The sequence below is a fragment of the Taeniopygia guttata genome, chromosome 6 (genome assembly GCF_048771995.1).
Source record: "Taeniopygia guttata chromosome 6, bTaeGut7.mat, whole genome shotgun sequence".
Classification (NCBI taxonomy): Eukaryota; Metazoa; Chordata; class Aves; order Passeriformes; family Estrildidae; genus Taeniopygia; species Taeniopygia guttata.
Window position 1 is genome coordinate 20,562,897 of NC_133031.1, and position 11,152 is coordinate 20,574,048.

The 11,152-nt window shown below is 41.0% G+C and overlaps 1 protein-coding gene across 8 annotated transcripts in view; it reads right to left on the reverse strand.

Moving 5' to 3' along the window:
* Nucleotides 1-5,445, reverse strand: part of HTR7 (5-hydroxytryptamine receptor 7) — a 32,842-nt gene extending 27,397 nt beyond the window's left edge. For 4 of the 8 annotated variants that reach the window (XM_030276062.4, XM_030276061.4, XM_030276065.4 and 1 more), the window contains exon 1: nt 4,373-5,445. In XM_030276062.4, the coding sequence (XP_030131922.1) occupies nt 4,373-4,899 (527 nt within the window). In that variant the 5' untranslated portion in view covers nt 4,900-5,445. The remainder of the gene's footprint in view (nt 1-4,372) is intronic. The other 4 variants (XM_030276067.4, XM_030276066.4, XR_005980852.2 and 1 more) reach the window with 3 other exon arrangements.
* Between the last annotated feature and the right edge of the window lie 5,707 nt (nt 5,446-11,152).

Genomic DNA, 11,152 nt, shown 5'->3' on the forward strand with positions numbered 1-11,152 from the left:
GTTATGTTTCTTTATCACTTTCGAAGCCAAAGAACTATTTTAAAATTGAATTAAAAATTGCTACTTATGCAGTTATCTTGTGGATACTCTCCAAAACAGCATTTCTGTAGCTATCTTGGGTCAGAATAGCATGATGAATCAGCATGAAAACACCACCAGTTCAAACACAATTAATTCCCTTCATTCCCCACCAAGATGTGGTTTGTATCCATCCCTCATATTTTACTCATAATGTTTTCTCACTCTTAAATGTAATGAATGCAAAGGGATTGTGATGTGATATAATCTGTTTAATTCAGAACCAGAAAAGTGGAACCTTAAGAGCAAAAGAAAAAATATCCCAACACACTAATAGGAAATTCTTAAAGAAGAACTCAATTCTGTTCAATTATCCTGCAAAAGTCTCTGTAGCTCCTACCTTTCTATAAAGTTAATACTCATATCATGGATGGAGAGACTAGCAAAAGTGATCATTGACTGAGTATTAAGCTGTCTTGCCTCTTTAATCCTTAAAAAAATTGAAAAGGCATACTCTTGTCTTTCCATCATATCTGTTTCAGTTCTGACACACTTGCCTGTAAGCAGATATCCTTCCTCCAAAGTGAAGGCTTAAATAAAATAGAGATACGTAAAATATATGTTCATCTCAGCTCCCCCGGACAAAGATTTGTGAAGGTTTTTAATTTTTGAAACAAATCTCCACAAATTTAGATTTCTGTGGATAATCAAATGACCTTTCCAACCTAGCTGCTTCCTTGTGCACCCTGTCCAAAGTTAGATATCCCCATGATAGCACACTAACATCTCCTTTGCACCCTTATAGTTTGCACAACTTAGAACAGAAGCAACTTAAAATGTACAAGAAGTGCTTAATGTGTCTAACTAGGAAAAAAATACAAGGTTTTCCAACAGAATGAAACCAGTCCATTTGTATACTCTATGCTAATATGCTTCTTCCAGAAGCTGATATATTCAGATACAAACCACATCCACCACTAAGGGCCGTGCAGCAAAATCTCTCTGTGAGCAATAGGCTTGCCAGCTGCTGGCATTTCAGTGCTCTCAGTGGCATAAGCTGAGTAGCACATATTTGTGCAAGGGAAACAAATCAAAAAGCCTTTTCAATTTACTCATTTTATCCTTCCTGATGGCTCCTCAGAGCTCTGTTTTACTAAATAAATTATTTATTTAAGAAAAGCTATTATTTCTCTTTACAAACCCAGCCTAACAGTTTGTAATAAATTTGGTTCTTTAAGATTAATTCAATTGTAATATTATTTCAACTATTTACCTGATTCTCATATCTGCTTCAGGAAGAGTCTAGAGATTTAACAAATTTTAAAATAGCAGATTTATTTGCTGTCTCTACACTGCTTGTAACAGCCGCATCTTTTACTTCAGGAGATACGTTACTGGATCACAACAAAAATTTCCTACAGTGCCCTAAAAAGACAGGTGACAGTGCAATTCCTAATTATATTTCAAAATTGTTTCTTTGTCCTGCCTTAACCCTTCTTCCTAAAGACATGTCTCCCCATGTAACCTCAAGATATTCAAGATTTAAGTACATCTAAATGCCTCTGAGGATAGTGGCCAACTTGAAGGACAGTGAATTTCATTCAAATTCTCTGCTTCTGGAATTTCTCATTGAAATTTCCTGGTCCTGTATTTGCATTGGTTGCCCTGAGATAGTCAGACTAGTAAGGGAGGTATCATTGGTAATCTTCTTCTTCTACATAACAGAAAACATGGAAGTGGTTTCACCAAAGCCTTATGAAAATGGTCTGACCCTCTAATGCACTGTATACATTGTAATTTTCAGCTCCTGTAATACAAACAAAACTTAAACTGGAGGGATGTGTTTTCAGAGATAAATTTTCCTCAGTGATCATTCAAGGATTTCCTAACTATATATGTGTAAGAACAACTGCAGATATGACACCACTATTACCACCAATGCGAGACTGGCAACACTTCATCATTCACATTTGATTTTCATACTGCCTCCCTGCTTTGCATATTTTGTAGATATGCACTATTCGAAGATTTCTTAATATCCAAACCTAATATTTGGCTGGCTTAGCAGTATTATAGCAGTATAAGAGTAATTATTTTTAAATAGGATTACCAATCATGGGGATTTTTTAATTCTTTATTTCTGAGTAGTAGAGACATTTTGTAAATGAATTGCTGGCTTGTCTCCTTTTATTTATGATACCAACTATCTCAAGTATATAATGGATTTGGGTGACAGAGGTTAAGCATCATAAGTCACAGAATTTTAATTTCAAGTAGGCAGTAGACAATAGTATAATGAATTATGAAGAGATGGTGTTCAATAAACATTCAGTGAAAAAAGTGAGAACACAAAGATAAGAGAATAATTCTAGTTTAAATCAGCACTAGCTGGTGAAAATCAGTCATTTACAAGAAGTTATATTCTTTCTCAATACAGAGATATAGCTCTTCTTAGTATTTTAGGGGGAGAGGGGAGTGGAAGGAAAACTGACAGAACAAGAGATGCAGCCATCAGTGACCAGTTCAGTCAAAACCCCTGTTCAGCACACAGCAGTGACCTCAAATGTTAAACTAAGAAATAGAAATGAGCAAAAGCCCAGTGCTACAGTGTGAATCATCACACTTCCTTAAGAAAACTTAATTATGTTAACCTTTATATTATATAAAATAATATATTTTATAATATAAAGCTTAATTATTATTGAGCTTAATTATTATTATATTATTTTCTAATATAAAGCTTAATTATATTAACCTATGTTATGTTTTCAAAAGGTTGGTAGAAATTGAGATGGAGATCTCAGAGATGAACATAAGAACAAAGAATAGATATACTTTATGGGGAGAGAGCATAAAAATGCTCTATTCTATTTGTATATCTTACAAATAGAATAGAAAAGTAGAGAATAACATTGGGAAGGTAGATAAGCCTATCCATATTCTCTTGCAATACAGGAATTAAGTTTAAAAATTAACTTAGATGAATTAAGAATAAGCAAATGTCAATGTAACAGCAATTAAAAAAAAAAAAAAAAACAAACCAACACCAAAAACACATCATTAGATAATGTCAAATTGGATTTCATTGCTACAATATGCTTTGCAGCATTCAGCTAACTGCTGGCCAATATAGAAGTCACAAAATAAAGTGTATTAAAACAGAGGATGATTGCACAGAAATTAAAGTTCTGAAATTAGTACAAACTGTGATGCTCCCTGATACAAAACAACCTCCATTTACTGTAGGAATCTCTTTAGAAAGAATGTTGCTTTGCAGAAACCTAATACAGAGCTTTTCTTAAAACTTTCTGAAGTAAACAGTCAAGGCTGCTGTTGGATATCAGAGTTGTAAACGACTTCTAAAATCTAGTTACAAGGTTTTTCAATTTCAGCCAATTGTGTGAAGTTTTAATGAAAGATTACTTTCTAGCTGTTAAAATTCTTGGCATAGAATTTAGGCTGTGGAAAAGGGAAGCGATAGGCTGTAACTTACTTTAGAATAGAACCTGCATGGAAAAAAGGAATCTGACAGTCTTCCTTTGTAGAGGACTGACACAGGCAAATGTGGGCTCTGTGGTGCAGTTTTTACACCAGAACTGAACACCTAAGGTGTACACACATTCTACAGTGTGTACACACCTTCCTGTTGCCCCAGTAATTGCATCTTTTGGAAGCAGCTAAATGCCAATGAGCATAACTTGGTTTTTAAGACAGCAGGTGCAAATTTTTAAAAAACAAACGTTTGAAAGTAATTTTTTTCCTTCAAACAAAACATTATTTAACGACAATGAAATTGAGCTATTCTGGGATTGTCCTAGAATAAAGATAAAACCTTAGTAAGCTATAATTATTGCACCTTCTCTAGTCTGTTAAAACTCTACTGAACCCAGTGAGGTTGCGCTGTCACTTGGAAAGAATCAACCCAAATCTACCTGTGGGATAAAGCAGTTTAAAGACATATGTTCCAAATTTTAAAGTAGCTGGAAATGCCTTATTTACTCGCATAGAGCCATGGAATATGTTGACCGTTTAGGTCCGGTTTTGCTTTGACACCCTGGCTCCCGAGCGGCAGCAAGGAAGTTTCCCAGAGGGACAGCCAGGCACCTGGGCTCGCATACGGGCGGCAGCTCACCCTGCTCCGGCGGGCTCCTTCGAACAGAGCGGCTGCGGGCTGGCACGGGCCTCGCTCCCTGCTCTGAGCACGGCTCATTTCCGAGGGAGCCGGAGGAGGAGGCAGGAGAGCGCTATGGGACCGCTCGGCGCGGCTCCCCGCGCCGGGGCTGCGGACAGCGGCGGGCCGGTGCCCGGAGCGGCGGCAGGGCAGGGCAGGGCTCGGGGCGCCGGGCTCTCTCACCTGTCGATACTTATCACACAGAGGGTCAGGATGGAGGCCGTGCAGCACATGACGTCCATGGCGATGAAGACGTTGCAGAAGAGGCGCCCGAAGATCCATTCCCCGCCGATGAGGTCGGTGACGCTGACGAAGGGCATGACGGCCAGGGCCACCGAGAGATCGGCCAGGGCTAGCGAGACGATGAGATAGTTGGAGGGCTGCCGCAGCTTCTTCACGAAGCAGACGGAGATCACCACCAGGCAGTTGCCGGCGATGGTCAGCAGGGTGATGAGGCAGAGCACGGCCCCGATGAGAACTTTCTCCGCGCTGCCGTAGCTGAGGATCTGCTCCCCGCACTGGGAGTCGTTGGCGGGGAGGGGGCTCGCCGTGGGCAGCGCCGACGGGGGGGGCGACGGGCCGAGCTTGGCCAGGCTGCGCGGGGGCCAGGAGCCCGCGATCATCCTGCCGCCGCCCAGCGCCCGCGGCTCCTCCAGCGCCAGGGGCCGCAGGTTACCGTAGAGGTGGCTGCCGTTGAGGGCGAGCACCATGGTGGCGTGAGCAGCCCATGAAGCCTCGCCGCCCGTTCTCCGGCTGTCCCCGGCGCCGGGATGCTCGGGCTCCTCCTCGGGCTCCCGGCGCCGCCCGCCCCCTCACAGCCGGCCGAGCGGCCCCCGGGGCCTTCAACTCCCCCCGGGGCAGCCGGGCTCGCCCGCGGCGCATCCCGGGCGGCCGCGGGGTGGGCTCGGCGCTATCGCCCCCGGCCCGCGGGCGGAGGGGCGGGCGCGGGTGGCGGCCGCTCCCTCCCACCCGCGCCCATCGCCCGCTCCCACCCGCGGCTGCTTTCCGAAGGCGACAGGCGACGGGATGGGAACCGCTCCGCCTCCCTCTCCCTCCTGCCCTCTGAGCTGCAGGTGGGGGTGCGCCCCTTCCCCGCAGTCCGGGGGGCCGGTTCCTCCTGCGGCTTCTCCTGCGCGGCCGCCCCAAGCGAGGGGCGCTCTGGGAGCCCCCTGCACATGTGTAAACGTGTGTCGATGTATATGTGTATATGTGTATGTATGTATATGTGTATATATGTACGCAGGTCTCACCCGGGAGGCTGCGGGCGAGTGGCCGCGGCTGGCGCAGAGGCGACCGCAGGCGGAGGTGCCCCGACCGGAGCTCTCGGTTTGCCGGCTCCGGCACAGCCCTGTGCCATGTCCTGTGTATGTACCCACTTCTCTGTGTATCCAAGCTTGTAGGTTCTTCTTCATAATAAGTTGATGTAAATACTATCACCTATAGTTTCTCTTTTATTCATTTTTTATACCCCGATTTTGAATTTACTCAGTGTTCCATGTGTACAGTAAAGCTAAACGAGCAAACTCCTATTGCTTGAATTACCTGCTTTTCCTGTAGGCTCCCTGGACTCTTAGCCAATTTCTGTGACTCACTAGCTTTCTCAATTCTTTAAGTCCCATTCTTGCCTCCCAGTACGGTGAAAACTGTTTGAATTGTGAGTTACCCATGGGATGCCAGCAGAAGATCACACCCCTTGATATAGTAGCATGCCAAACAGTAAGGACAAAGAACAAGAAACACCTGCTCCTGAGTGTCCCTCACATTTTCAACATGAGACAGAAGCCAGATAAACTAGAGAAGGAGAGGAAATAAAAAGCGTTGGTCCCAGATGTATCAATAACCATGAGGTTAAAATGAGGGGAGATCTTGCAACAACGTAGAAAGTTTCATTTAAGTATGCACAGGACAGGGAAGAACTGTATGTGTGGCTCAGTAGTAAGAAAGGCTGCAGGACGGTTGCACATTATACTGACTTTAAAATCTGCTTTGAAGACAAACCTAGTAAGTATCCAGTTATTGGGGAAAAAACCCCAAACAAAATCCTCAACTGACAGTCCTACAGACTAGTGAAACACAAATCCATAGCAACTGAGGCTTCCATACTTGACTCACAGAACACAGATTGAGCACAGGCAGAGCCTCCTGTGGTCAGAAATGCAGGGTTTGGTAATTCAGTTGCTGCCATTCCCTACCACTCCCACATCTGATTTGACTACAATAATAAAGTAAGCAATGATAAAGATGAAATCTTGTTGGGCAGCTCTTTGACCATTACCAAGTTGGAATCATTTTCTTGTTTAGTCAAGTGTTTCCCTACACTTTGTTAGTTGCTTTATTGTGTCCAATCACGACAAAAGCAACGAAATCACAAAATAAAAATACCTGCTAACCACCCATAATGTATTCATGAACCTTGAGCTTCAGGTGAGTTACCCCACCAGGTGATAAATGAAGTTTTTTGTCCTCCTCAATTAAGTAAATATTAGGAAGAAAAAGGTTTTTTAGAAATGGCAAGGACATATCTAAATTAAAACATTAAGGCAAAACTTGGAGAGAGAATGTTTCCTTATTGGTTGAACATATTTTTTCAAAAATAGCATTTGAAGAACAGCTAAGGAGTTAGGAACTTAGTAAATTTTGTTCAAAATAGATTCTTATCACAAAAGCTGATAAAATTGTACAGTTTAATACTCCCAGTAAAAGCAATTTTTCTGTTGCTTAAAATGCCACTAAGGCAGAGCAAATTATAATCTGGTGCTTCCTGCAAATGAGTTAACACAGTTCATTAAATCAGTCATTCTTCTCCACAGCTTTTCAATACCCTTCTGGGATGTGACTCTCTAAATGTTCTCAGTGGATGATACACAGGATCATTTGGTAGAGTACGGATGACTCCTACCCACTCCAACCCAAAAGCAGGACTGAATTTTATCTTTTGTTCTGTATCTTAAATTCCTTTACAGTCCATTCCAAGTTAATCACCTGATTTCTTTCCTACTCAAAGGCCATGTTACCACTCTACCATGTTACCACTCTACCATGTTACATTTGCTGTTGTAATCTTACCTTTGAAGAAACAAAGCAATTTAAGCCAATTTATGTACCATTATAGAAAGGGATTTATGTACTACTGCAGAAGAGATGTGAAAAACCCTGCCAAGACAAAGCAGCTGACACCTTACTAAAATATGTTCCTTGAAAGCTTTTTACTAGGACACACCTAAAATAACTTCCAGTTTCCCAGGCTGGGCTGAATCCAATGAGGTGTTTTCCGTGAGAGTTTAGAGGGTTTCACATGGCCAAGTGTCCGGAAGAGCAAAGAGAATCCATCATTCCATGAGCTGACATCTAGCCTAGGCACTTAAAATAACAACACATGAAAGTAGGATTTCATCTTTCCAAGGGTACATCCCACTTTTGTCTTCAGTGATCATATTTTAAAATTCTAATAATGTTGTTCCAGATAGAATACAGAAGTGAAACAAATGTCCAATTAGGTGTCAAGGATAACAAGCTGACATTTGTTCTCTACCCAAGAAATTGCTTTTTAACCTTCCATTAGGCTTGAAAAAATATAATCAAATCATTTTTCTGGTTGAGCTTAGTAAAATCCTGTCTTTTGAGTAATTTAGGCTCTCTATGCATAAAAGCCTCTTAATACTTCCATATACCTCCAATTCTGTGCTAAGTTCTTTCTTTCTGCACTTAGTGAAGTTAAGCTATTTTGTTAATATTTGATAATGTACTTTATTTACAAATCTCACCTTCAGTATTTTATTATTGTTATGTAGAAAATATTCAGATTATAAAAAGAAAAAAAAATGCAAGAGAACTTTTTATTTTCATTTTTTCTCTCTCCCAAAGTAAACTCCTCTGTTCAGTTTTTCCCCTCCTCCAGAAACAGTGCTAATCACGTAACATCTTCAGCATTTGTTATTGATACTAAGTGTATACTATTGCAGTGGGTATTGCTATCAATTCTTTGCTGCCATGTTAGTGAGATAAGGTAAGACAGGTCATTAGGGCTAGGCAAGGAAATACAGTTTCCCAAACACATTTTGATTTAGTGAGGCCAGACTGTATCTATCAAAGTGTTTATGTTGAAAAATCTTGCATTAAATCCTGGATCCTTCATCCCTCCCTGGAGGATCTGATGCTAGCAGACAGCAGGTCTGTGCTAATGTGGAGGATCCTGACTGAAATGGGTCAAGGAATGCAGTGCAAGAGCTTCAGCAGCAGAGGAGAAAACGCTGACAGCCCAGCATGGTAACACCTTCCCTCACACAGCTACCTCTAGAAAACAATAGCCCTGCTCATCTTAGCTGGAAAAGCTGAAGGCACTGCTGTGTTCCCCTTCTTAAACCATTCAGTATTGTACATAAGGCAGGAAGGTAACATGAGTATGCAATGCAATAAATAAACAGATCAGAAATTTTTCTTGTTCTTTTTTATCATCCCCTCTTTTGTCTTTCCTTGCCTGAGAGAGCTTATCTCCTCAAACTGTTGTTTTAATTTGTCTGTCATATTTTCCTTTTTCTCTTTTCTTTTCTTTTCTTTTCTTTTCTTTTCTTTTCTTTTCTTTTCTTTTCTTTTCTTTTCTTTTCTTTTCTTTTCTTTTCCTTTCTTTTCCTTTCTTTTCCTTTCTTTTCCTTTCTTTTCCTTTCTTTTCTTTTCTTTTCTTTTCTTTTCTTTTCTTTTCTTTTCTTTTCTTTTCTTTTCTTTTCTTTTCTTTTCTTTTCTTTTCTTTTCTTTTCTTTTCTTTTTTTCTTTTCTTCACTTTTCTTTTCTTTTCTTCACTTTTCTTTTCACTTTTCTTTTCACTTTTCTTTTCACTTTTCTTTTCTTTCTAGAGGTATTACTGAAACCTTGATTTTTATTCCCAGCATGTACTGTTTAGCAAATAACACTTGTCTAATTTCTAGAAAATATGTTGCAGCTGCACTTTTCTGCCTTTTCTTGTCTTTGTGAAGATAAATCATCATCGCTCTGTGGCAGTAAAACAGAGAGGTAACTATTCCCGTATTTGGCCATTTCTTACCATTGTCAAAATAAATACTTTCATCTGTGCAACTTAAATATGAAATTATGTCTTCCCTTTTCTGGAACCAGCAAATCCTAACAATGACAAGCTGGCATCTGAAAAGAAAATGAACAATTAAGATGACATTTATGCTTAAAATTCTGTATCACTCAAAATGAGAGCTTCCAACTCTGAAAACACCATCTGTACCTTTATATTGGAGATTGTGAGGTTATGATGAAAGTGACTGTGACATTCATGCTACTGAGGTAGATAGTAATAAATAAAATCTTAGAATTGCTGAGGTAGGTAGTAATAAATAAAATCTTAGCACCCAAAAGAGTGCCAAATGCAGAACTAAAGCAAAAACACCCTAACAGTTGCTACCAGGGGCTGCCCACTGAAAACCTATTAGAAGAATTGTGATGGTTTCTGCATTAAAATTTACTGAAAGGACAGTCTTGAGGTCTAAGTGTATTGAGAAAGAAACACTTGGAATGAGGAGATCTGTTTTCACCAAGGAGAACTTAATGACAGCAATGAAACAAAGCATGTTAGAAGCTTGCAGCTTAACAGTGAGGACCATAAGGAAGATCTCCCCAAATCACAGGGTCTGATGTAAGTAAAAGCAGTAATAGCTAAATAATAACATGGGAAATAAGACTGTGCACTGTTCTAAGTACAATTTGTGATACCTGGTGCTAAAAGTTCTTTGTACTTGGATTCTTACACCATTACAGAAAATAGGGTTCTGTAGATCTGCATGAAGATCTGTTTAAATGTCCTCCATTTTAAGCACCTCAAAGAAGGGTTTCTTTTGCTTGCATACTGCCAAACACAAAGGCTGCTTAATCTTTGGTATTTCTGAACACTGCTGCAGTAGGGCCATTTAGAAATAACTGATACATGCTTCTGGATTGCTTTTTACATTCATTAAGACAAATCAACTCAAATCAAATGCTGAAAACCTGGAATAATATCTTGAGCTGTTCTGTTTTCACACACATCAAAGAAAAACCTTGGCAATACCATTCAGGCTGTGCTGCTTGTTCAGTTGGCTGGCAGAGAAGCAGTATTGGCTGATGTGGTGTCACAGGCAAACACCTGACAGATGTAAATGGACTAAAACAGAGCTTCTTTACTGAAATATCTTGAAATAATATTGTCAAGAAAAAAAATGCTGCCACAGATGTGGCATGAACAACAACGGTTCACCAGCTGGGGGTTTTTACCCCTTTCAGAGTGATGTGGATTTTTCCTGCCATACAGATGTGGGAGCTGTTTTCTACTGACCCTCAAAGCTGCTTCAACTCCTAGTCCAGTGTCTGCAGCCACAAGTAGATTCTCTGCTACATTCATCCCAGGTATTTGCAACTCATCACACAGGAAGTCCAGAAACACGCCAAGAAAGCACTGTTGTTTCTCAGCCATACTTTGTTAACCATGATTCCTTTGGCAGAAATGAGTCCCAGGTCCCCACAATTCCCATGTACACAGCTTGCACAAGCTGCATCAAGGTCAGACCCTGTAAGGAGGGATGTTCAGGCTTTGGCAGCAGCCTTGGCCTTGGTTAGAAGCATTTTTGCCTTATAAGAATTCAGGGCTCCAGATACTCCACAGACGTCCCCTAGTGAGCATTTAGCTCAACTTGAGGACAGAAAAAGGGAAGGACCCCCTGGTCTGGCCACCTGAACTTGGACAGGAATTGCAAACCTGCTGTCTTTAGCGGCTGCTCTAAGTCACCAAAACCCGCCTACTGAGAATTTCTATTTGTATTTTACATATTCTGTGCTATTTGTCAGCATTAGAACAATATTAGTACTTTTTGTGGCAGTGCTACACAGTGAACTTTTATCTGATTCATCGGTCTGTGAGAATTCATCTGTCCTCTTCGGCGTCAGAGGTATCTTTGACATGGCAGCTCGGGGCTTTGTAGGAAAGAG